Source organism: Zalophus californianus, chromosome 8, assembly GCF_009762305.2.
Source record: "Zalophus californianus isolate mZalCal1 chromosome 8, mZalCal1.pri.v2, whole genome shotgun sequence".
Taxonomy (NCBI): domain Eukaryota; kingdom Metazoa; phylum Chordata; class Mammalia; order Carnivora; family Otariidae; genus Zalophus; species Zalophus californianus.
Window position 1 is genome coordinate 23,674,579 of NC_045602.1, and position 27,593 is coordinate 23,702,171.

The following is a 27,593-nucleotide window of genomic DNA, read 5'->3' on the forward strand; positions in this document are numbered from 1 at the left end:
ACCAACTGTCAGTCCCGTGCTCTCAAGTCTTCTGATTTCTGGGTGTGGGTGCTCTACAGGGCTGCTGCCCACCACAGTGCCTGGTCCAACCAATGTCTGCTACACCATTGGCAGCCTTCTCATGTCTCTGCTTCCACGTTGCTGGCTTCCCTAACTGATGATCTCCATTCTGCCAACAGGATACTGCTCACATTCAGGCCAAGAGTCTCCTTAGTGTCAATATCTGCCAAGTGGGGTTTCTCTCTACTTGGTACCCACCTCCTCTTGAACCTCATGGTGGCTCCAACTGCCTCTGTGGCTACTGCCTGTAGCATTGTCTCCTCCAGCCTCCAGATCTCCACCTCTTACCTCTTCCTCTGTCCTCAATCTCTTCTTCACATTTTTTAAAGATTTATTTATTTGAAAGAGAGAGAGAGAGAGAGAAAATGGAGGGAGGGCAGAGAGAGAGAGAGAGAGAAAGAATCTCAAGCAGACTCCCCACTGAGCGCAGAGTCCTACATGGGGCTCTATTCCATGACCCCAAAATCATGACCTGAGCCGAAATCAAGAGTCAGGCGCTTAACCACCCACCTAGAAGCCACTCTTATCCACATTTTAAAATCCAAACAAACTAAATAAGTCAATCAGAGAAAGACAATTATCATATAATCTCACTGATATGTGGAATTTGAGAAACAAGGCAGAGGATCATAGGGGAAGAGAAGAAACAATGAAGCAAGACGAAACCAGAGAGGGAGACAAACCATAAGAGACTTTTAATCTCAGGAAACAAACTGAGGGTTGCTGGAGTGGAGGGGGGTGAGAGGGATGGGGTGGCTGGGTGATGGACATTGGGGAGGGTATGTGTTGTGGTGAGTGCTGTGTATTGTGTAAGACTGATGAATCACAGACCTGTACCCCTGACACGAACAATACATATGTTAATAATAATTTTAAAAAATCTATGTTAAAAAAAAGAAAATGCAAACAGGAAAAAAATCCAAATAAACTTTGAAAACTGAGTTCCGCATAAATGTGGGACCAAACCTCATTTAACAAAGTAGGATAAAATGGAAGTGAGGCATGATCCCAATTTTATTTTTCCAATTTTATAAAATAGGATTATATTCAGGTATAAGACAGGAAAGTGGTTATCTATAGCTTGTGAAATTATAGGTGATTTTTACATTTCATCTTTGTCTTCCAAATTTCCTTCAATAAATACGTTTTATTTGGGGGTAGGGGAGCTACTTTAATGGCAAATCTGACCTAGACTGATATGAGACATAATGTAGTTTTATTTATCTTACACGATGTGAATATTCATATGATTTTCTTTTAAAAAAATAATGTTTCAGATTATAGTGAGCTGCCCCAGAAGCTGCTGGGGTGTTAAGTAATATATAGTATATGCACCAGTTAAACTTCAAAATCCGAGGAATTCTGAATCTGAATTCTTATATAATTCTTTTGGAAGGAGATCCCACAGAAAAGTTGGCTGGGCCTCTAGGGATATAGCTTTTCATTTTTATACTCGCCCTTTCCTTCCCAGGATTCCAAAGCACTAGAAAACCTGGAGAAGGGGATGTCTGCAGGCAGTACTCAGGACCACTCTTCAATCCCTTCTGACTCCCACAACTCTGCTGAGACTGGCCTCTCTTTGCCCCACTTGTGGTGATTTCTCTTCAGATGCTTACTTTCTCCTTGCGCAATACAGTTTCCTTTGGGTGTCCTTGTCCATTAAATCTGTGTGTATTTAAACCCTAATTGTGGACAGGTTCAAAGTTCTTTTTCATGGGGTCCATGGGCGCCATGAAAATTGGAAGATAAGCAATCACTTATTTAATTGTTCCCAAGCATCCTGTTACTCTTTAAGAGGTTCATGGAAGAGATCTGGGAAAGTGGCATCCAACTCCACAGCTGGTGTATTCAAGTCCCAGTTCCAGCTCAGCTAGAATACTTACTCCACTTGCAACTGATCTTTTCTCTGGTTGCTAAAAAGCTTAGAATTATATCTGTGGCCTATCCCTAGCAAACCAACAGTACCTTACACCATGCACTTTGCATACAAAACTGCTGGCTTTATTTTATCTTTCCTACTTTGTTTTCTTTTGTCCTATTTTTCTCTGTACTTATTTTTAATTTATTCTACCGCATGTATTTTCATAAGCTAGCCTAAATCCCTTCTTTTGGAATAAAACAGGGAATAAAAAAATGTTCTTTAGTAGAACAAGAATGTGATGAACAATTTCTTCACCCCCAAAAGCCCCCAAATGAACTGGCAATAAGAGTCTGTGAAAACTACTCCAGACAGGATCACCATTATAGTTGTCACCTGTTCCATGCTCACCATTAATGTACAAGCTAAATCCCAAATGGAGAAAAAGTTAGAAGAAAAAAAAAGGCATTAGGAAATCCTAGCTCTGGGGGTGCCCGGGTGGCTCAGTGGTTGGGCATCTGCCTTCGGCTCGGGTCATGGTGCCAGAGTCCTGGGATCAAGCCCGCATCGGGCTCTCTGCTCCGCAGGAAGCCTGCTTTTTTTTTCCCTCTCCCACCCCCAGCCCCCCCACCCCCACTTGTGTTCCCTCTTGCTGTCTCTCTCTCTGCGAAATAAATAAATAAAATCTTAAAAAAAAAAAAAAGGAAATCCTAACTCTGTAAGTCATCCGGGCCATTATAAAGCACTTGATTGGACAATGCTTCCTCTCTGGCCCTCCAAAAAAACAAACAAAAAACAAAAACAAACCAAAAAAACCCCTATGGTTTCTACTTTCCAAGTTTGTGAGATAGCACATGCATATTTAAGCATCTCAGTTTACATATACTGAGAGGGAGTATATCACAATTGTTAAGAGTGCAAACTCTGGCACTAGATGCGTGGGTCTGAATCCCAGATCTGTTAGTTACTTGTGTAATTTGGGGCTACGTATCTAATCATTCTGTACCTCAATTAATCCCGTCTACAGAGTACAGAGAATGGTACTTACCTCATAGGGTTGGTTTAAGGATTAAATAGGATAATGTAGAACACTTAAAACAGTGCCAGAGCACATGCAGGAATCTCAATGTTACCTAGTATTCGTGATGTGTGAGTGGGGAAAAGCACTGCCTTGAGCTTGGGAATGCACCTTGTCGGAGTTTCTGGACAAACACCTGAGGAATGAGTGAAGACCTTTGATTTGACCACCTTCTTAGAACAGGCCAAAAACTCTGACTCCCCTAGATCGTTCGTGTGGCTACTCTTCCTCCTGCCTTTCTAGAGACAGAATTATGTGGTGGAAAGAACAGCTGGGCAACCAACCTTTCTGAACCTCCATGTTTCTTTGTCCTCCTCTTCCGTGTGCCAGATAATTGGTGGGTCTACCTTGTTGAAGCTTACAGTCTCGTGTAGGAGATAAATGCATAAACAATTACAAGGCAGGATGATTAAACAATATAATGGAGGTATGAACAAAAAAGCACTGGGGGAAAATAGTATGCGCAGAGTGGACGGAGATGTAAGATGTGTGGAAGCAGGATACAGAAGGTAGAGAGCAGTACCCACGTAAAATATTATTGCTGACCGTTCCAGAGCCCACTTTAACGTATTTCATCCAGACACTTGGGCAACTAGCTTTGTGGAACAATAGGGTATAAAACCCTTATTTGCAATGTCAAACTTTTCCAGCATAGTAACCCCTTCTGGCTTCCCAAACACGTAAACTTGGGTTTCCAACATGGGTAATGTAGTCCACGTTTCCCGGTTAACGGAAACATGAAGAATTGCTTGCAAAACTAGGGAAGGAAGCCAAGAAAAGAAAAGCGAGGTGGGAAGGGCCCAACAACGCTGCCTGCGGAGAGCCCCGACCCGGGCAGCTGGGCAGCGGGAAGGTCAACGCTGCCTACGCGCGCTCCGCCTAATGGGAACTTCCCCAGCCCAGCGAATCCCGCCAGCCATGGGGCGCCTGCGCCACCGCGGCGATTCGGCGCAGTGGAAGCGGCGCGAGAGGGCAACGCACCTGCGCGAAGGCAGCGACGGCGGGAGCGGCGGGAGAACCGAGCCCAGTGCGATTGCGCGGAAGGCCAGGGCCGTGGCGGGGCGGGGCGGCCGCGGAGGCGTGCGCCGTGCGCCTGCGCGAAGGGCTGCGTGGCGCGGTGGCGGGGAAGGGCGGTGTGCAGTGAGTGGCGCTGCGGGTGGGGCCGTCGGCGGCGCTGGTGAGCTTTGCGGAGTTGGGCGGTGCCGAGGAGGAGGAGGTGGCGGCTGGGTCTGACGCGGCCCGGTTCGTGGGGGCCCCACTTGTTTATTTATTTATTTATCGTGTGTGCCTCCCAGTGTACGCGCGCTCCACTACTTGGTGGGGAGGGGGTGGGGGGAGGGCCCGGGGAAAAGGGGGAGTTGGAACCGGGGTCGAAACGCCGCGTGACTTGTAGGTGAGGGAGCGCCGAGCGGTCGCCGCAGCCTCCGCCGCCGTGAAGCCCTTGTTCCCGCTGCCGGGAAGGAGCGTCTGGTGCCGACAAGATGGCGGACGGGGAGCTGAACGTGGACAGTCTCATCACCCGACTGCTGGAGGGTGAGTGCGGGGCCCGGCCGGCCGCGGGGAGGGGGCGCCCCCTTCAGCCCTTCTTCCCCCTCCGCCGCCGAAACCCGAGGGGACCCCTGTTCCCGCCCCGCGGCGGCCGCGGTGGAGGGAGCGAAGAGGCTGCTTGGCCGGGGGGAGCGGCCTCCGGGAACACGGTCGGTGGGAGGCAATGCGAGAGGTGCCGTCCTCGGCGGGCAGGGTCCCCGTGGACCGTCACGGCGTCGCGCCGGCCGGGGGCTGCGAGGAGCCCAAGGGTGCTGGGTGACCCTTCTCAAGGAGGGTGCGAGGATGCGAGCTTCTGTGCATTGTATGTCCGTGGAACGTGTATTTCTTCTCTGTTCTCTTTGTGCATTGCCCTTGGCTGCCTCCGATTCTTGTTCCGGGAGTGAATTTTATAAAAACCTTCCCGTTGAGACAGTTGTTGGATCTCTTCCGCATTTTTACATGATGCTATGGGACGAACTCTGTTTAAGGAGAGGTTAACATTAGCCGGAGTTAACCTCCAATTTATTGGAAATAAATTTGGAAAAAAAGAGTAAAACACAAGTCTTTGATCGAGCTGAAGATGCACTCAAGAAAAATATGTAGACGCGTTTGCTGACGGGATTAGCTTTCGGGTTGGAGTTTAACAGGTTTGAGCAGGATTTAATTTCTGCACAAACTTAGAAAAAGGTCTGTTGTGAAGCCTCTCTTGTGTTTAAAAGGCATATACAAGTCTGCGGCTTTTGAAGTTTCCGGGTCCTTCTGTTTTTATTGAACAGTATTAGGTTGGGTTGGGGGACTGAGGGAAAGGGAAGAGAGAGAGGGGCCAGGATGATATTCAAAGTTAATCGTAGTCTTCGGCCAGTGAATCCCTTTACCCTAAAATTTGCGTCACCACTAATTGCTTTGTGAATGTGTAGAAAAGAAAATAAGCCTTTAAGAAAATTTAGTCTTCTCTGGTTGGAAACCTCGGAGTGCATATGCACTAACTTAGTTGCTTTCAGATTACCTGAAGGTAACTGTTTACAACAATGAAGTGCAGTATATACTTATATTTGGAAAATAATCAAAGAAGATTGTATGGGGGGGGGTGGTGGGCTAGTTCCTTTTTTCAGTCCATGTGTCGTTATCTTATCAGTTCTGTGTGTCCCCGTTGTGTAACAAACTACAGTTTATTTGCTCCAGATGTGAAAGCCTCCCAGCAGTCTTAAGACTGAATAAGAAGCAAAGTTTTACCAGAAACTCTTACTTACCTTTTCCTTTACTAATATCAAGTTATTCCTGGGAGGCCCCCTGGTGCCTGTAGTCAGTGTTCACTGCTTAAGACTTGGTGGACTTTAACAAATGTGAACATCTTGCTGGGTCTATGAGACATTCATTTTGGAAAAAAATTGTATTTTGTAATTGTGCATTGTTTCAAGAGGGAAATAAAACTACTTAAAAATGTTAATGTCTCATTAACTTTGGGGGGAAATCCAGGCTTGGTTTATAAATTTAAGTATTTTAAAAACCTGATGTTTGTATCTCAACTTCTTCCCTTCTATTTTTCATACAGTTAACATATATGAATACTTTATAGGCATAAAACAGTAGATTTACGTGTTTTTAAATGTTTGATCTTGAATCTTTTAAGTTAGATGCACTTTTTTTTAATGACAGAAACTTACTAGTGGGTTGTTAAGTTTATTGGAAGGAAGATATGGAGGGAAAAAGATAGGCTGAGTGATTCCATTAGTTTTGTGAATTCAGATTAAATGTTTGGTTCTGGCTTTGGATATAATGTCTCTCCCCCCACCCTTTTTTGGGGGGGGTGAGAAACCTAGTTCAGACATTTTCCCCTTTTAGATTAGCAAGCATTTATTGACCTGCTTTATGCTAGTCACCAGGAATCCAAAAAGAAAACAAAAGGAACTGCCAGTCTAAAGTGATTTCTGGGCTTTTCCAGCCTCCTCTTGGTTCATATATTCAGCACACTCCCATCAGTAGAGTTTCATTACTTGCTTCTTAATCCCAGGAAGTATATTTAGTTTGACAGTACCTCCTTGGGTCTACAGGTTCCTTTTATTTTCCCCTTCCAAAATCTGGAGCTATTCAAAGACATCCAGAACAGACTTGGATTTTCTAAAAAGTAATTGTTTTTAGTCTTTAAATAAAAATTGTTTTGTCTGCCTTGGTTTTCAGTGATGTTACTTGCTCATTAAATTTAACTCGGATTCAAATGATGGTATTTTGTAAAGCTGCCTAGCAGAATAGCTACAGTTAGATTTTTTTTTAAGTATTAAATGAACATAAAAGTTAAAATTTGGTCAGAATGTCTCCACATTAGGGGAAAACATCAGCAGGACTTCATCTCATTTTAAAATGTTGATTGTAATTCCAAAACATGCTCTTGACTTTTTTTTATTATATCAAGTTGCCAGTCAGCTGTAACACTTTTAGTAACTGTATTTTATGAGTTGCTTTGTGTTTTTTCTTTTTTGAGTGGGCATGTGGTTGGTGATAATTTCAAAGTGCCTTTAGAACATTTAAAAAATTTTGTTATTTAATGCAAAACACTGTACTGATACATTGTGTGAATAGCGCATGTTCCTCCAGTATATTGGGTTAAGTTTTACTTGGAACTAAAAGCCAAAGACGCCTGCCACGCTATCCCCTGTAGTGACCCTGTTACCACATTCTTGTGGCTTATAATAGTGCTCTTGACTGATTGTATAAATTAAATCTAGTTCCTATGGGTGTTCTGGAAAACCCAGTGAAAGCTTTCTACTTTGATCGCTAGTTCCAAAAGGAGTTAGGATGGCAGTGGGAGTATAGCATTATCACCTTGCAAACTTTATTCAAATTATAAATGTGTTTATTTTGGGAGGAGATGAAATGGAATGAAGATTGATGTGTTTGGGAAGAGGATAGGATGAGAAACTGCTTCCCACTAGCTCTGTTCCCAACCAGACTTGATCCAGGCGTTTAAAAACTCAGCTTTACCAGTTGATAATTAACACATGCCTGTTATATATATATCATGTATTTTAGTATGTATATTTTATGTGTATATATACTGTGTGTGTATTGTGTCTGAATTTGTGGAACTGTGATCATTTCCTTTCTTGTGGATCATGTACTCCAAAAATTCAGTTAGGCTGAGACAGACTAAGCAAATAGGAAGCTTTCTCATATGTCCTTTTGAAGGTTAAAAAAAGGAATGGATTTGAAAAATGAAATAGGTTAATAAAACCACATTAAAGCTCTCTTTAAATAAAAGTTCTATTGAGATATATGTAATTCATCTATTGAAGTGTATAATTAAATGGTTTTTAGTATATTCACAGTTGTGTGGCCATCACCACAATCAATTTTAGAACATTTTCACCACCACCACCCTCAAACAATCCTGTTGCCATTAGCCAACACTCCTTTTTTCCTTTCAGCCCTCTCCCAGCACTAGGCAACCACTATTGTTTCTGTGTCTCTATGGATTCTGCCTGTTCTAGACATTTCATATAAATGAAAACATGTAATATGTGATCTCTTGTGATTGGCTTCTTCTGATGTTTTAAAAACTCATCCATATTGTGTCATGTCTCAGTATTTCATTCCTTTTGTGGATGAATGATATTCCACTGTATGAATATACCACATTTTATTTATTCATCACTTGGTGGATATTAGAGTTGTTTCCCCTTTTTGACTATTGTGAATAATACCGCTGTAAGCATTCATGTACAAGTTTTTGTGTGGGCACTTCTCTGGGTATACAGCTAGGAATGGAATTGTTGGGTCATACAGTGAGTCTGTATGTTTACCTTTTGAGGACCTGCCAGACTGTTCAAAGACTTTTTTCCCCCCAATTTAAATTGTTTAATTATGACCCAAAAGTCTAAAGTCTAGGCGGTTTAAAGGAAGTGCTAGTCTAGCTGCTCCTGGCAACCTCAGCTTCCACAGTTAAGGTGTTGTGTATAGATCCAAGGCCAGGTCTGTTAGAAAAGAGCAGGTTGGGGAGTAGGGAAGATCATCTGAGGGATGCTTTCTCTCTTCTCTTGCCTCTTCCTGGATGAGAAGGTAGAGGACATATAAAGGTGGTACATTTTTTAACTGATTCAGAAATTAGGTTTGCTTTCCTGTTAATTCATTCCAGTAAGTGAGAGAAAAGTGTGAAGTAGTCCAGAAGTGTTTCTGTTTTGTTATATGAATACAGAGCTGGAGCTTTTTTGGTAAATATTTAAATCCGAGATTAGAATTCATTGGGATTTAGAAATCTGTTTACATCTGAATCCAGAGACAAGGTTATATATTAAGATTTAGGATTAATGGGGAAGATGGCAAATTGTATTTAGTAGGCTTTTTTCTCTCTGTTATCTTATTTTCCATGTTTACTGTTTAACGGTGTTCATTCCGGGGGCATGTGTTCTCAGTTTTACCAGAGGTAAAATAATATTGGTATATATGTCGAGATACCTAGAAATAATAACTGAAATCATTAAGTATTTCTGAAACAAAGGTTATCCTGGAAGACTTGGGATATAGGGATGCAAAGAGAAGAAATGGTCTGTAAATGCAGTAGGTTTAGCAGTGGTGTGGTGGTGGGTGATGGGAATTCCCAGTTGAATTTTCTAGAATTTAATTTTGAGTGGATACAAATTTATACCCTCACACAGCAGGCACTGCCCTTCTAGCAGCTGTAAATAGCCATTTCAAGGCTTATTTTTCCTGGAAAAATAGAGGATCAGTGAATACAGGAAGGAGAAAGCGATCTCTTTCCTTGTACAACCTCTACCTTTCTCCAGGATTGAATTGGATTACCTTTGAAGTCTTGGTTATTAGTAGGTGGAATGCAATTTTTTTACACCTCATTCTCTGAAATACACCATACGACAGAGACTTTCCATCTGTTAGATAAAATTAAAAATGCTTTAGTGGAAATAGTCTTTATTCTTCAATTAGAGGTAGAAGACTAAAAATGCAGAAACTCATTCTGAAGTTAAGCAAGTATAAATAACCAGTAGCCAGTCTTTTCCTAGTAATGGAGGAATTCAGTCCCTGGTCTAGGTGGGTACTTTTGTAATGCAGTAGAAAAATTAGTAAAAGGACAGTGACAGTTGTCCTTTATTCTGCCTCTATTCACATGTGTAGCAGAGTGATTTATGAGGGTATATATATGTTTCCTGAAAATCCCTGGCCTCAGGGCTCTTTCTGCCTTCCCACATTTACCTGCATCTGTGCAAGGACAAGTAAGAGGTCTTTATGTAATAGTGGAAACGTTGCCTTTGGATCCTGATATGTGCCAACACTGTGTAATTTAGAGGTTTTGACACGGTTTATTTCACTGTAAAGGAATTTCTTTTTTTTTTTTTAAAGATTTTATTTATTTGACAGAGAGCACAAGTAGACAGAGCAGCAGGTGGAAGCAGGCTCTCCGCTGAATGCAGATCCTGTTGCGGGGCTTGATCCCAGGACCCTGGGATCATGACCTGAGCCGAGGGCAGACACTTAACCGACAGAGCCACCCAGGCGCCCCTCACTGTAAAGGAATTTCATCCCCAGAATGTTTCCATGAGAATATCCTGAAGTTCCCCTCTCATCAGTCAGAGGTTGACCAAAGCATTTTCTTGCTTTGAGTATTTGTCTAACACCACTTTAACTTTTCCCCTAGTTTTACCTCCTATTGATTGAGAAAAATCAAAAGTTAATTTTCATAATAAAATAAGTTTAAGGACGTCTATTATATAGCTTCCTTTAATGTTATATTTCACGGTTATAATGACTTTTATTTCAGTTAGTAAATTGAGAAGGAAACTTCATAGGTATTAGTAGGTTTCAACTATGTTATTTGAATATTTATCAAATAATTGAGCCAAAGTAATCAGAGAAAATGACCAGGCTTCTGAGTGAGAGGAAGATCTAAATAATATAGTGACAGTAAGGAATGTATTTTATGAATATAAGCCTTAACTGCAGTAGCTAATCCTGAATGATAATCAGATGTTTACTGTTAGGTATTTGCTCAAGATACATCAGTATTGATACAGTGGGAGGCCATATTTATACTGGTTTAGGGTACAGGTTCTGCATGTATTTTAATTTCAGCCCTGGCCTAGTTTCTTCTGCATATTGGGGATGATACTAAGTATCTGCTTCATCATGTATCTGTAGAGATTGAACAGATAAAACACTTTGAACAATTCTTGATACATAATAAAAGAAAATGTTAGCTGCTTTTACTGTTTAGTATAAACCTGAACTGAGAAAATAGAGGACTTTTTATGCTGCTGAGCCCTGAACACTCCCCATAGTAATTTTTGAGAAGGTCATTCCTTGTGAGGATCTTAACATATATTGGGTCCTCTACATTGTGTTAATTGCATACAACCACTTTCCTCATATATGTGTATGTATGTGTAAAACATTTCTTTCCTATTTCCATCATCCAGTTTGTAATCTGGTTTGGCATACTAGTGTTGGTGTTGAGGGACAGAGAGATTTCTAGGCAGAACATGGGGAAAGGTAATTTAAGGAGATTTGTTGTATGCCTTCTTTTGGCTAGGGACTAGAGCATTGGGTTTCAAACTTTTTGAGTCCTGGGACCACTTTATACTACTAAAAAGAATGGTGTGCCTGGGTGGCTCAGTCGGTTAAGCATCTGCCTTTGGGTCAGGTCATGATCCCAGGGTCCCCACATGGGACTCCCTGCTCCGCGGGAAGCCTGCTTCTCCCTCTTCCACTCCCCACTGCTTGTGTTCCCTCTCTCGCTGTGTCTCTCTGTCAATAAACAAATAAAATCGTCAATAAATAAATAAAATCTTTAATAGATAAAAAAATAAGAATGGAGGACAAGAGCTTTTATTTATATGTGAGTTGTTAGTACTGTATTAAAAATAAAAATTTTGAAATATCTATTGTTAATTCATTTGAAAATAACCCATATCATGTTAACATAAATAATGCTTTCTAAAACAACAAAAATAGTGATAAGTAAATCTCTCTAACGTCTGGTTTTATGGAAGTTAATCATACAGATATGTAGTTGGAAAATGAAGGAGTATTTTAAGTCTTTTTAGATCATTGTGGGTATTCTTTAATGTTATACCAAAAATCAACAAGTGGTAGTTTCTTAAAGCTTAGTTGTAATGTGGAATCTGAAATATCAGTGAGGTTTTTTTTGTTACTTTACATGAAAATCCATTGATCTTGCACTTTAAATGTATCTTACACATTCTCTGTAACATGCACTGGTCATTTGGAAAACATGAGCTAAACCAACTTATGCCGATGTTCAAATGTTGACACATCTTACACAATATTAAAAAATCATATTTGTTAATTCTACAACAAGGTATCAGAACATGTCAAATTCATGGTGTTAGATACAAGGTTTCCAGAATTTTAATTTTCACTTGAAACCTTGGGTTTTATCATTAGCACAAATGCTGTCACTTGTTTTCCTTGAAATGGCAGACTCACTTTGTTCATTTTCAAGAGTATCTGTTAAATATCTAAGTGTAAATAGTTTGTCAGTTGTGCTTTACAATAAAAAAGATGTTCTGTAAAAAGTGTGGCTAGATCGGCTTGGAACTAAAACAGTCACAGTGCTTTTCTTGAAGACAGCCATTGCACTTCGGTATGCAGCAGAAATGCTTCATGGATACTTTCCATTTCATCATACAAAATATGAAAAAGACATACTCAGTGGTGGAGATTTAATGAAATTGATCGTTTTTACTACTCGAGGGCATTCTTAAGTGAAACTGGACTTTTTTGTGTTTCTCTGTAAGTGCACGGCAGCGAACACCATCAGTGACTACCAGTACGGTTTGGCACCACTGCTTTGGTTTGTGCTGAGGTGCTAGCAGTTTTGCCCACCATTGCTTTTGTACCATGCAGATGTCAACAGAGTGGAAAAGGGGATCACACGTTGGTCCCATAGAGCTAGGACACACTTCCTCTGTTCCTGAAACATCTGGCTCTCACCTATATCTGTTACTTTTCTTCTTTTTTTCATTATTTGTTTACCAGTGTATCTGGAATCACTTTTTAACTTAAAGTTATTCACAGGCCCATTGAGAATTCATGAAAGCCATAGGCCTTCTCAGAAAAATATGTTCATGTATATACACAGTATTACGGTTTGAGGTATTGAACAGAGCTCCTGAAGGCCACATTAATTATTCCTATCAGCAGACTTAAGATAAATTGAAATTATGACAGCTGCCTAATTCGTTCACTTAAAACCCAAATTCCACATTTTAGCCACTTGTAAAAATTTTACCTTTTTTGTGTGTGGCTTAAAGGGAGACTTACGTGATAAATATGGAGAAATTGCCATTTCATCCTACAGGGGAAAAAAATTAGGAAACTTAGTCTGGATTTAAGTTAACTTTGCTACTGATTTATATATAAACGAGTGAATGGGGGGCAGAATAGAGTAAGTGTGAATTAAAATATTAAAGGTTCATGAAGATTACTAAGATTTCATGGGGCAAATATGATAGTAGTGGGGTTGCTTTTTTCTTGGCATCCTTTCTATTTTAGAGAAGGCAGTTAGTAAGAACTTGCTGGAGAAAATAGATGGTTATTGAAACAAAATTTAGTATACACAATACGCATAAAAACCTATATTTCACATACCATTTGTAACTTAAAAGACAAACCTACATTGAAAAGGTTTTTACTTGAATATGAAATTTGAAATATAACAAGTGAGTACAATTTGTTTAATGATAGGAGGAGGGGATTTCTTTTGGGAGAAGATAACATTTTGTTTAATTGAGGTTCGATTGCAAGTGTTCATCTGTTAATGTTGATCTGTAATGAGATCTCCTGTATTTCATCTTGGAAGGTATCTTTTAACACAGATCGGTACTGCCAAATACTGATAACAATCCACAAGCATATGATTTTAGTTAATGATTTTAGTCATTTGGAAAGCATTTATAGAATTCTATTACTCCTCTCTTGATATTTGCCTTTTAGCGTGTCATCACATTGCTCACAAATCAATTCCAGTAGAGGGCTAGGTGGAAGCTCCTCAGCTACACAGTTAAGTAGATTTTGATATATTTTGCACTAGCATTGCGATCTAAAGAATGTCGTGGAACTGTGGTTTGAGCTTAGAAAATATATCCAATGCAAATCTGTGAGGAAATGAAGATCTTGTTTTAACTTTTGACAGCCTTGGGAGTGTATAAAGCAGCTTTGACATTTGCTTGCCATTCAGGCAACATTAGTTATCAGAATGACTTACCACAGTATACCTTTCGTATGTAAGTATTTTTTGCCTTACAATTTTAGATTGAAACATTAAGAAACACTATCAGGTTTGCAGCAAAATCTTAATTCATAAAACTCCCCATAGTAGTGATAGTGATTATTGTCATTCAGAAAAATTTGCCCTGAGCTCAAAAAAAATCACAATAAAACTATCACTAGGGGCGCCTGGGTGGCTCAGTCGTTGGGTGTCTGCCTTTGGCTTGGGTCGTGGTCCCGGGGTCCTGGAATCAGGCCCCGCATCGGGCTCCCTCCTCGGCAGGGGGCCTGCTTCTCCCTCTCCCCCTGCTTGTGTTCCCTCTCTCCCTGTGTCTCTCTCTGTCAAATAAATAAAATAAAAAATAAAAACTATCACTACTAGGCCATCATACTGCTGTGTGGTAGGGCAATTCAAGATATTCAGCTTTTATTTCTGACAAATATCCATGGAACTGACAATGATTAAGTTCATGAACACTAATGACATTCACTAGTGATACCACTGGTTCAACAATACATCATAGATTAAAATATCTTTCTGTTGGGGCATGTGGGTGGCTCATTAAATTAAGTCGATTTTGGCTGAGGTAATGATCTCAGGGTCATGAGACCCCAGCCCTGCGCTGGACTAGGAGCCTGCTTAAGATTCTCTCTCGGCCCTCTGCCCCTCCCCACCCCCAAAAAACAAATAAAAAATAAAATGTCTTTCTGCTGAGCAGTTGCTTCATAGACTATAAACACCTTAAAATTTCATAAACTTTATAAAATTGTCCAACTGGGTTTTTTGTTGTGTTCCATGTGTATTTTTGCCACCATTACTTTTTGTTTTTTTCTCAGCTTCTTGAAAATATTTTTTTAACTTTTTTTTTTAAGATTTTATTTATTTGTTAGCAGGAGAGAGCACAAGCGGGGGGCGGAGGGGGCGGAGGGGAGTGGCAGACAGGGGGAGAAGCAGGTTCTCCACTGAGCAAGGAGCCTGATGTAGGACTCGATCCCAGGACCCTGGAATCATGACCTGAGCCGAAGGCAGACACTTAACTGAATTTTCGCCTGTAGTTCCACATAGACAATTCATAGAGGCTAACCTTTCCAGTCACTTAATTCAGTATTGGCTCCCAAATAAGCAACAGCTGAGTACTGGTAATATCTGTGAACTCACCAAGAGCCAAGGAAAACCACTCAAAATCATTTGTTTGGTTTTTTTTTTTGACTGATTATTGATGTTGCTTTCATTGTCCTCAACACTTCAAGAACTGTTTTTACAGAAAGGTTAATAGTTTTAAACAAGCGTATTGTCTCCGGACATACTTCTTTGGCTTTTCCAATCAAACATGATTTCATTAATTCACCATTAGTAAAATGGCTTTTCTCTCTTGCTAAAAACATGAGCCAGTTAGAAACTTAACTTTGGTTGCAGTCTCATTTTTATTTTTGTGAAGAAATTCTGTGATGAGATTCCATTTAAAATTTTTTAATTTTTCTGACTTGCTTTCTGGTGAAATGGGAATGTGATGAGTGCTTAGTCTGGTAATGTGAATATATATATATATATTTTTTTTAAGCACAGCTGTAATGTTATAAATACAATGCCTAGCCATCTAATTCAATAACAAAATAATCCACACTCCACTGTGTTTAAAAGTGTAACATTTGCATTCTGTTTTTCTGCTTTGACATGATGAGTATGTACTGTAGTAAAAGTAAAATGTTGCAGTACAGCAACAAGCATGACACTCAAGACACTGTTGAGTTATAACTGTATCTGCAATTTGTAGTACCATAAGAAGCAGTGTGAAGTGGGGGCGTGCCCCCTGTCTCCCTTGCAACCAATGTACTCTGCCACTGTATGGTGAAAGTGCCCGTAGATAGTACGTAACGAGGGTGGGAGGAAGAAAAAAAAATAACAAGAGTAGTTGTGTTCCAGTAAAACACTATATATGGACACTGAAATGTTATATAGTTTTAATGTGTCTTTTTTTCCCCCATTTAAAAAAAAATAACAATTCACAAAACCAGGCATTGGGCCAGATTTGATCCTCAGATCTTCATGTTTTCTCCCTTTCCTGATGTAGACATGATTGTGCAGAAAGATTACTTATCAAGAGGAGGAGGCTTTGATGCTCCCACCAAAATTGTGTGACTGATTCATTCAGGACTGGTAAAATACGGGGTTAGGGCCTATAGTGGTGTCTAGGCCTTTGCAAGGTATTCTTCAAATTTCTTTATATGTAATCATCTGAATCTAATGTGTGGCCAATAATCATATTTTATGTCCTTTTCTATATTTACTTGAGCAACCAACACAGGAAATGTTTGAGGGTTTTGATCTTTGAGAAAAGGGAAGCACCAGTAAGCTCACCACTCTGGCTTTTTTCCTGGAGGTATAGGGGAATAGATCCCAAACAAAAAGTGGCAGTTTTACTGGACCAGAGGAGAGATGGACATCTGAGGCCATTAAAGCAGTTGAAACTTAAATCCAGAAGAGGAGAGAACCACATAGACTCTAACCCCAAAATCTGTAGTCAGGTCCGCCTAAAGTCACTGACTTTTAAGGACACACGTGCAAGAGAAGATTCAAAGAAACCCAGAAGAAAACAGTGCCTGGAAAGCTAAAATTCTGAGCAGAGATTCCAGCATCACCCTAGTGCCAGAGAGGCAAAAGTTGAAGACTGCTAAGTTAGAGGGGCTGTATTACACTCTTGAGTTTTCCATTTTTACTCCATCATGGCCACTCCCTAAGATTGAGAGCAAAACTGAAGTAGACCACAGCTCTCAAGAAAATGTAAGTCGTCACTCTACCTACTACTGCTAAAAGGAAGGATGTCATCTAGAACTTACACAATTTTCATTCATGATCCGATAACTTCATTTAGCAAAATGCTACAGGACAATGTAGGCTTAACTGACCAAAAATCAAGAGGAAAAAAGGGAACAAATCCATAGATAATTCAGATATTAAAATTATCACAGAGAGACTGTAACTGATTTAATATGTTCAAGATAAGAACTGATGGAAGGGCACCTGGGTGGCTCAGATGGTTAAGCGTCTGCCTTCGGCTCAGGTCATGATCCCAGGGTCCTGGGATCGAGTCCCGCATCGGGCCCCCTGCTCCTTGGGAGCCTGCTTCTCCCTCTGCCTCTCTCTCTCTCTGTCTCTCATGAATAAATAAATAAAATCTTTAAAAAAAAAAAAAAGAACTGATGGAAAATTTTATCAGAGACCTGAAAACTTTACAACTAAAAAAATAAATTAAAAATGAGAATTTGAGAGTTGAGCTTAGCTAGCACATTAGAAACAGAAAGAGAAGTAAGCTAGAAAAAAAAGTTCTTTAGAAATTACACAGTGCTGAGAAAAATATGGAGGGGAAATAAAGCAGGAGACAGTCAAAAGGCTTAACATACATAATGGGAATCCCAGAAGGAAAGGAGATAGGGGATGGAGGTAGTGTTGACCAAGGATTTTCCAAAACTGAGGAAGATACCAAAACACAGATTAAAGTTCAGTGGATTCCAGGTAGGAAAAATACAAATAAGACCATATTGAGACCCATCATAGACTTAACCGCTAAAAATCAAGAAAAAGAAAATCTTAAAAGCTGCCAGAGGAAATAAGTCATTACCTTCAGGAGAACAGTGATGGTTGATATATCACCTGAACTGTAGATACCAGAAAACAATAGAAAAGCCTCTTAGTCTGCTGAAAGAGAGAATGCTAACCTAGAATTCTAAATCCAGTGAGCATGTCCTTCAGAAATGAAGGCAAAATAAAGACACAAAAGCTGAGAAAACTTAACTGATTTAGACTGGTACTAGAAAATATGAAAGTTCATGTTGAAAGAAAATGATCCCAGAACAGAACTGCAGAAATAAATGAACAACAGTAAGGATAAATATGTGTAAATATAAGCTAATACTATTTAAAATAATAATTATGGCTTGTAGGGTTTCAAATATGTGGAAGCAATATAGGACAACTGTAGAACAAAAAGCTAGAAAGTGATAGTCAAAAATACATTTGTTATCTCTAGAGTAACTGCCAAAAGAAAAAGAATATGTTACTAAAAAGCTAATAGAGGAGAAAATGGAATAAAGATAATTGATTATTCCAAAGAAATGCAAGAAAAGAGAAAGGAATGAAGAACATGTGATAACAAAGCAAATGACAGGATGGTAGAACTTAATTAACTTTGTCCGTAATTACAGTAAATAAGAAAGGAGTAAACAGTCAAGACAAAGCTCAGAAGACCTAACGCTACTATTTACAAGGGACATACTTTAAATTTAAGGGCACAGATGAGTACAAGAATGGGGAAAATACATCATACACATATTAACCAAAAGAAGGCTGGTTGGCTATATATGTAAGAAATAGGTAAGGCAAGAAGTATCACTAAAGATAAAGAAGGGTATTGATTAATGTTAAAAGGATGAATTCAACAGGAAGATGTAACAAATCTTAAATTTTTTAGATATTTAATATTATAGATCTAAAACAGAAAAGGAAAAGTTGAAAAAAACAAAAGGTTAAAATAGACAAAACCACAACCATGTAGATTAATTAATGCACCTTAGTAACAGAAGAAAAAAATCAGCAAGGATCTAGAAGATTTAAACATCACAGTAAACTTGACCTAATTGATACACACAGGACACTTTACCCAACAACTACAGGATGTACACACTTTTCAAATATGTATGGAACATATACTAAAATAGGCCATATGATGTATCATAAAGCAAATCTCAGTAAATTTGAAAGAAATGAGGTCTCGGATTCTCTGATTTCAGTAATGATAATCTAGAAACCAGTAGCAGATAACTGGAAGATTCTCAAATATTTAGAAATAAGCAGTGTATTTTTATATATCTTACTGGCTAACGAAGAAATAGCAGTAAAAATTATAAAATATGTTGACCTGAATAATAATAAAATACATGTCAGGTTTGTGTAATTGCAGCAAAAAGCAATGCTTAGAGGGATATGCATAGCTTTAAATATATATAGGGGGGAGTCTGAACATTAAACTTCTATTTCAGGACAGTGGAAGAATAAGCAAATTATAACCCTCAAAAAAGTAGAAGGAAAGATATAAGATAGAATAAAGATAACAGAAATCAAATAAAAAGCAAATGTATAATTTTTTAAAATAAAGTAGTTGAAAAGATTAATAAAATGAAAAACCCCCTAGAAATACTAATAATGTACAAAATAGAAAACAAATGACCAATATCAAAAAAGATACAGGCGACATGACTAGTAATGGAGACTAAAGAGATGGAACAGATAAAAGCAATAATATAATCCTGGCTTGAATTCTGTATGAGAGCAGAAGAAAATGCTATAAAGGACGTGATTAAGACAACTATTAGGGGTGCCTGGGTGGCTCAGTGGTTAAGCGTCTGCCTTCGGCTCGGGTCATGATCCCAGGGTCCTGGGATCGAGCCCCGCATCGGGCTCCCTGCTCAGCGGGAAGCCTGCTTCTCCCTCTCCCACTACCCCTGCTTGTGTTCCCTCTCTTGCTGTGTCTCCCTCTGTCAAAGAAATAAAATCTTTAAAAAAAAAAGACAATTATTAAAATTGTAGCATATTCTTCACATTAAAGATTTATATCAGTGTTAAATTCTCTGAATCTGATAACTTATACTGTGCTATATATAAGAGAATATTCTTAGGAAATAATATACCGGTAAGTGAGCACGATGTGTACAGTTTATTCTCAGGTGGTTCAGAGAAAAGCTGTACATATGTATTTTGAAGGACAATAAGATTTTGTAAATAATGCTAATAAATTTTATAGTTTAGATGAGAAACTCATTTTGGCAAAACTGACACAAGGAATAGAAAATCTGAATAGTCTTATATATGTTAAAATTAATTTGTACTTGAAATACTTCTCAAAAAGAAAATTCCATGCCCATTTGGTTTCACTGCTGACCTAAACATTTAAAAAAATTAGGCCAATTTTACACAGTTTCTCACAGAAAACAGAAAAAGAGAGAACACTTCCCAACTTTTTTTTTTAAGTTAGCCCAACCCTAATATGCAGATCTGACAGATAGCAAGGAAAGGAAATTACCAGCCAATATCTCTCATAAATATGGCCATGGAAATCATGAGCAAATTATTAGCAAATTGAATCTTACAATAAGAAAGATAATGTCATAATTTGGTGGGGTTTATTCTTGGAATCCAAGGGAAGCTGAATACTCAATATAAATCATATTAACAGAATAAGATGGGATTATATGATTATCTCAATAGAGGAGATATATATATTTGATAAATTTTAGCACCCTTCATGATAAAAAATTCTTAGGAAACTAGGTGAGTATGTACAAAACTGTAGCTATCATAATGCTGAAATATTGAATGCTTTTTTCTATGAGTTCAGGAACAAGACAAGGAAGACCATTAGCACAGTTTTTTCAGCATTGTCATGGAGGTCCTAACCAATTTGGTGAAGAAAAATAAAAGATACAAAAATTGGAAAAGAAGTAAAACTGTCTTCACAGATGATATGATTGTATACTTGGAAAATCCAAAGGGATCTTCAGACTGTTAGAATAGGAAACAAGGGCGCCTGGGTGGCTCAGTCGTTAAGCGTCTGCCTTCAGCTCAGGTCATGGTCCCAGGGTCCCGGGATCGAGCCCCACATCGGGCTCCCCGCTCTGCGGGAGGCCTGCTTTTCCCTCTCCCACTCCCCCTGCTTGTGTTCCCTCTCTTGCTGTGTCTCTCTCTGTCAAATAAATAAATAAAATCTTTAAAAAAAAAAAAAAAAAAAAAAAAAATAGGAAACAAAGTCAGTATTCAAAAATCAATGATATTTTTGTAGACTAACATCAGACAATTGGAAAATGAAATAAAACAGGTTTACAAAGCAGTGCCCCCTCAATTTAATGAAAATGTGCAAGACTGCTGTATAAACTCTACAAAGCATTACTGAGAGAAACAAATGACAACCTAAATAAGAGGAGAAAGATCATATTTATAGATTGGAAAACTCAAAATTGTTAAGATAATTCTTCCTGGACTATACTAATTCCCAATTAAAACTCCCACAAGTTGGGGTGTGGGGAAATAGAAAAGCCAATTTTAAAACATATTTGAAAATGTAAAAGGACCTAGATTAGCAAAGGCAATCTTAACAAAGTTGGAATGCTTGTATTACCAGATACCAAGACTTTATAAAAAGCTACAGCGGGCGCCTGGGTGGCTCAGTTGGTTAAGCAACTGCCTTCAGCTCAGGTCATGATCCTGGAGTCCCGGGATCGAGTCCCACGTCGGGCTCCTTGCTCAGCAGGGAGTCTGCTTCTCTCTCTGACCCTCTTCCCTCTCGTGCTCTCTATCTCTCATTCTCTCTCTCTCTCAAATAAATAAATAAAATCTTTAAAAAAAAAAAGCTACAGTAATTAAGACAGTGTAGTACTGATGTAAAAATAAACAGGTAAATGGGACTATATGGAATTTCCAGAAATAGACCCATTTGTGTATGGTCACCTGATTTTTCTACAACACTACCCCTAGAATTCTGTGGAGAAAAGGTGGCCTTTACAATAAAAGGTGCTAAATCAGTTGGATATCTGTGTGGGTAAAAATGAAACTTGGCCTTTACCTCAAACCAGACACAAAATTAAGATGGATTATCAAATAATATAGGTGAAAACAGTAAAGAACCTAGAAGGAAACATAAGGAAATATCTTTAGAGGCAAAAATTTCTCGAACAAGATGTAAAACAGTGAAGATTCATTTGGGATATATATAAAGAATTTCTACAGATCAGTTTTTTACAAGACAGTCCAAATGAACTTCACAAAAAAAGATTTCCAAGTGGCCTATTAAGCATATGAAAAGATATTCAACATTAGTTATCAGGGTAAAGCAAATTAAAATCTCATTGAATACTACCATTCACCCAATGAAACGGCTAAAATTTAAGACTAATGTAGAGCAACATTGTTGGTGGATTGTAAATTGGCATAACCACTTTGGGAAACTGGTATATCAGCTTCTTAAGCTGAGCTTTCCCCATGACCCAGCAATTCTCCTATGTTTTATATATACCCAAGAGAAACGTATGCAAATATTCATGAGCATTTGTAATAGCGCGAAAGTAGAAGTGACCCAATAGAACGGATAGATACAGTATGGTGTTTGATACAATGCAATACTTCAGGTGGCTGCTGAACACAGTAAATGGATAGATTTCAATGAGCAAAAGAGTATATACTGTATATTTCTATTTATCCAAAATTCAAAAATGGATCAGATTAATCATACTGAGAAGGTAAGAATACTAACCTTGGGCATTATTATTGTATGGTCAAGGGTATAAGGGAAACTTCAGGGCTGCTGGAAGTATTCTGTATCTTGCCAGTGGATGGTGATTACTTTTCTTTTTAAATATATTTTTTAAAGATTTTATTTATTTGTCATAGAGTGCACAAGCAGGGGGAGAAACAGGCTCCCCGCTGAGCAAGGAGCCCCATGCGGGATTCAATCCTAGGACCCTGGGATCATGACCTGAGCTGAAGGCAGACACTTAACCAGCTGAGCCACCCAGGTGTCCCTGCCCTGGATTTATTGAGTAAATGCCCATAATGTTAGTGTACTCTACTGTATATGTGTGATACCTCACAGTATTTTCTAAACAGTATGCTATAATGGTGATTTTACCTGGTGTGCAATATTACCTGCTGAAATTTTTTTCTTGGAAACCTTTGACTAAAAAAATTTTTGTGGTAGTAGAGGAGAAAGAGTTTTGAGTTATGCTAAATTTTTCTCTGCTGCTTTTTACTCCCTCTAGTCCCATAAAACCTGGGCTCCCTGATCTTGTGCAAGGTTTTTAACTCTCTTGTATAGTGTAAATAATGACGACCCTTTCTAATTCTTGGATATCAAAGAGATTAAATGAGATTGATGTGAAATTGCTTTGCACCTACTGAATTAGCAGATTTATAGTATCTTCATAATCCAACTAGATACTTGTATCTAAACTCATATACCCAAATTCTGGAATCTCATGGATATTGTAATGATCTAGTTCCCCTTTGTAACAGCTTGCCTTGATTTATTCCTTTTTTTCAGATGACTGGGAGAAATTTGAAATGCTCTTGGAAATTTGGGTATACTTACTGGTGGGAGTACATAAGGGAACAGGACTTTTGAATTGACAGCTGGGATTGTCCTTAGCTGGCTACCATCTTTTCCCAAATATTTAGCTAATTTATTCCTAAAATTCGGTCGTTTGTCAAATGCCTAACCTTTAGAAAAACCCTTAGCTTCCCTAACTGCATTTCATCAACTCTTAGAAGTGATTTGATTATGAAATGCACTACTATTTTATATGCCACTGAGAGGCAAAAAGTGACTGCCAATTAAAATTGTAAAAAATTATTGATTGTAAAGCATCTCCTAACTCATAGATCTTAATTAGGGAAAAACATGCATCTTAAAATCAATGAAATTTCATGAGGCATGTTTTTGTTTGGGTAAATTTTTAGTTTCTGTGGATTAGCATGACTTATAAGTTGAATTGTTTTTGGCTCCGTAAGAATGTTAAAGTACCCCTTAGTGTAAATAAATTACTTGGGAGGTCAAAATTAAACACACACATAATGTACAGAGAAAATAAAACAAATATGAGATAAAATATTCACCACTGTAATTTAGACACTTTAAATTGACACATCAGAGTGACCCACACTAGTTTTAGTAATGATTGTCATCAAGTTACAACTAAATGTTGGTAACCCAAACAGTGTTTTATTACTACAGAATCATAACAAATTGTGGAAATTTTTCTAGGAGCCAGAAGTATTTTGTCTGTCTTGTCCATTGCTCTTACCTTTAAATAATTATTTTTAGGTGAATATTTGTCATCTGAGATCACAAGAGATCTTTAATCCTTTGAGAAAAACACTATTTAGTATACCAAAAAGTAGATAGGTACTTGATGCACTGATGGTAGGACTGTATTTTTTAACCATCATTTCCCATGCTTTTAAAACTTAATGCCAAGGTTAAAAATTTTACAGAAAATTGAATCTAAGCTAGTATTGTAGACACTTAATGGAAAGTACAAAGTAAGGTGCCCATTTTGGTCTTAGAAAAATCCAGATATCCATGGGAAGTAGATAATTGATATTTGAGAGCTAGTACTCATACAGAAGCTATGCTAAAGTTCTCATAATAAAAGCAGTTCTGCTGATCATGTTTTGAATTTCAGGGATGATCTTATTAACTGTCCTGTTTGCTAGAGAACATTTCAGCAATGTCTCTCTCTCTTCTGTTACTTAGATATTACTGTATTAATGGAATAGATACATGGATGGCTTTTGCATGTGGGGGCCTTTTTTTTTTTTTTAAACCTCTTGACCTGACAAAAGAATCAGCAATTTTTGACAAGAAATGTGTGGACTTAATTGGAAGTGGGAAGTGGTAGGGTTATATAGAGATACAGTTTCTGCTTCCTTTTTTTAAATGCCTTTTTCAGTTAAGATTAAATGGGAGCTAGCAGTCTATTTAGAGAGAGCCAATGGAGAAGATAATGATGAGAGGAAATGATTACAAGTTCAGTTCAGTAGGGCAAATAAGGAACTTCTCATGTACCATTCCTCCCCACTCCGTTCCGGAAGTTACTTATTCATGGATTTTATTGCTCATTCATTTGACAAATGGCTTTCCTCCATCTGAATAGCTTTTAGAGTTTTTTATATAATGCCCTACTGTGAACATAATAATGCATTAAAATTTAATAACTATCTGGTACCTTTAAAATTTTAATTTTAAATTTGTTTTGATCAGAAAATGGAGGTGGGGGTGGTTAATTCTTAGGACTGCTCCTGATATTCCAGGGAAGTGTGTGGAACTAAATCATCTGCCGACAGCTACTTTTTGTTTAATTTTCCTTTCTTCATAACCACTGGTTCTTTTTTGTTAAGATTTTATTTATTTATTTGACAGAGAGACAGCGAGAGAGGGAACACAAGCAGGGGGAGTGGGAGAGGGAGAAGCAGGCTTCCTGCTGAGCAGAGAGCCCGATGCCTGGCTCAATCCCAGGACCCTGGGATCATGACCCGAGCGGAAGGCAGATGCTTAATGACTGAGCCACCCAGGCACCCCAACCACTGGTTCTTAATGATGGTATTTTGGCCTTTTCCTAAGTGTTTGCTGAGAGAGTGGGCTCTCCTCAGAGGTGCTGTCCCTGCAACTGTTTGGGTCTCTTGGGCTATGAGGTTGGCCCCTGGAGAGCAAAGAGGACTGCGTTTCTGTGGCAGCAGCCTTGAGGAGCATCACTAGGAACCAGCAACAATAGAGATGAAAGCCAGAGATCACTGGAATAATCTTACTGTCAGCCATAGGACATAACAGGGTGTCTGGTAGTTTACTTCCTCTGTGACTCTCCTGATCTTCAAAATATGGGCATGACTTTTTTTTAAGGATTATTATTTTATAGATAAATTTTTTTAAACTGACCATTTTACTTATTGTTTAACAGTACGAGGATGTCGTCCAGGAAAGATTGTGCAGATGACTGAAGCAGAAGTTCGGGGCTTATGTATCAAGTCTCGGGAGATCTTTCTCAGCCAGCCTATTCTTTTGGAGTTGGAAGCGCCGCTGAAAATTTGTGGTATGTAAATAGGTAGAGTTGGAAACAGTCTATTTTGAATACCAGTTTTTCTGTCTATTTACACTGAAGGTGATCTAGAGAGAACATTTTAAAATTTATGTTTAAGAGAGATTGATAGGTTTGATTACATAAAATATAAAAATTGAAACTTTCATAAAATGATGTTAGAGACAAGAAGAAAATGATTGTTACATATACATCACATAAAAAGATTGTTATGAAAGATTGTTTCTTAGAAACAAGAAAGACGATACAAGAGAAAGATTTTTTTTTTAAAGGTAGATTTTAGAAGAAATTCAAATGGCCAATAAACATGAGATCCTCAGCCTCACTAGTAATCAGTGAAATGCAATTTAAAAACAAATCCCAAACTGTAGTCACATTGAAAAAAAAAGTCAAAAACTGGTAATCCAGTGTTGTCAAGGATGTGGAAAAATAGGCATTCTGATACACCAGTTAGAAAAAAATAAGAATAGAGTTTTGGGGGTCAGAATGGCAGTATCCATGGTGTTCTACTTTTGTTGTGATTTTATTTTGAAGATTATATAACATTACAGATTATATTTGTTTTTTTAAGTCTTACAGTGGCTTCTGGCCAAAAACAAAAACTTACAACCATAGGTTGAGTGATCACATTGTTATAGCCAGAAAAATTGTTGTACAGAAAGTATTTTTCTGTAGTTCACATAACAGTGGGAAGTGGGGTAAGTATTGTATCATACTGGCTTTTGGTTTGATAACTTGTAGTGGCTATTAGTGTTTATGACATAGCTTTTATGGACTTAATTGTCATCTTTACTCAGTCAAGAATTATTTCTATATGTAAAAATTTTCATTGTCCTGCATGTTTCTTCGTGATCCACATTCATACCTTGTAAACTGCAGCTTGGTGCGCTCTTTAAATACTTTTTTTCTCTTTCTTCTTGTGTTTAAGTCATGTGCTTGGTGCTCCTTGGTACAGTACCTAGCTAATAAAAGATACTAGCTAAGGAGATGTTTGTTGAATACATTAATTAGCTTAGTGTATCACCTTTAAGTAAGAGGTAGCATGAAATTTTGTGGATGGGAGCCTGGCTAGCTCAGTCATTAGAGCACCCGACTCTTGATCTAGGGTTGTGAGTTCAAGTCCCATGTTGGGTATAGAGATTACTTAAAATCTTTTTAAAAAAAAGAAATTTTGTGGAAATGATCAGTCTCTTCTGTGATCTAAATGAAGCAAGTGTAGTTATTTATAACATCTTAAAATGATTCAAATTCTCTCTAAGGTACTCTTTAAAGTGCTTTGATATAGATAGAAATAATTTGAGGGTAATAGGAGTTAGTTATACTAAATATTTCTAATTTCTGGCTATTTTTCTCACTTTTTGGTATAACAGAGTAACCTTTGTTAAACTACCAGCTAATAAGGGTAACTGTATTAGTTATCTGTTGTATAACATTACTCCATAACTTTATGCCTTAAGATAGCATGAATTTATCACCTCACAGTTTCTGTGCGTCAGGAATTCAGGCACAGCTTAGCTGTGTCCTCTGGTTCTGGGTCTCTCACGAGGCTGTGATCTAGGCGTCATCTGGAACTGCAGTCATTTCAAGGCTCAATGGTGAAAGGGTTCCTTTCGTTATGGACCGATGAACTGAGGGCTTGGTTCCTAATGAGCTGTTGGCCAGAGGCCTCCTTCAGTTCTTTGCCATGTGTACTTCTCCGTGAGGCAGCTGGCTTCAGCGTCAAGAATGAGAGAAGGCAAGAGAGTACAAGCAGAATGGAAGTCATGATCTTTTGTAACCTAATCTCAGAAGTGACAGCCCATCCCTCTTTTGCTGTATCCTGTTTGTTAGAAGCGAGTCAGCATCTCCAGCCCACATTCAAAGGGAGAGGATTGCACAGGGGTGTAAACATTGGGAATCATTTGAAGCTGCTTCCCACAGTAACCAGGTGTTCTAAAATCGGCTTTTTCTATTTTCAGGAGATATTCATGGACAGTATACAGATTTACTGCGATTATTTGAATATGGAGGTTTCCCCCCAGAAGCCAACTATCTTTTCTTAGGAGATTATGTGGACAGAGGAAAGCAGTCTTTGGAAACCATTTGTTTGCTATTGGCTTATAAAATTAAATATCCAGAGAACTTCTTTCTGTTAAGAGGAAACCATGAGTGTGCTAGCATCAATCGCATTTATGGGTTCTATGATGAATGTAAGTAAAA

General features: G+C 38.5%; 1 protein-coding gene across 2 annotated transcripts in view; it reads left to right on the forward strand.

Annotated features, from left to right (window-relative positions):
* Window positions 1-4,056: 4,056 nt before the first annotated feature.
* PPP1CB (protein phosphatase 1 catalytic subunit beta) overlaps window positions 4,057-27,593 on the forward strand; it is a 40,104-nt gene continuing 16,567 nt past the window's right edge. Inside the window, exons 1-4 of one of the 2 annotated variants that reach the window (XM_027622078.2) lie at window positions 4,057-4,173; window positions 4,390-4,529; window positions 25,257-25,388; window positions 27,353-27,583. In XM_027622078.2, coding sequence (XP_027477879.1) covers window positions 4,478-4,529; window positions 25,257-25,388; window positions 27,353-27,583 — 415 coding nt within the window. In that variant the 5' untranslated portion in view covers window positions 4,057-4,173; window positions 4,390-4,477. Of the gene's footprint in view, window positions 4,174-4,223; window positions 4,239-4,389; window positions 4,530-25,256; window positions 25,389-27,352; window positions 27,584-27,593 lie in introns of those variants that run through there. The other variant, XM_027622080.2, reaches the window with a different exon arrangement.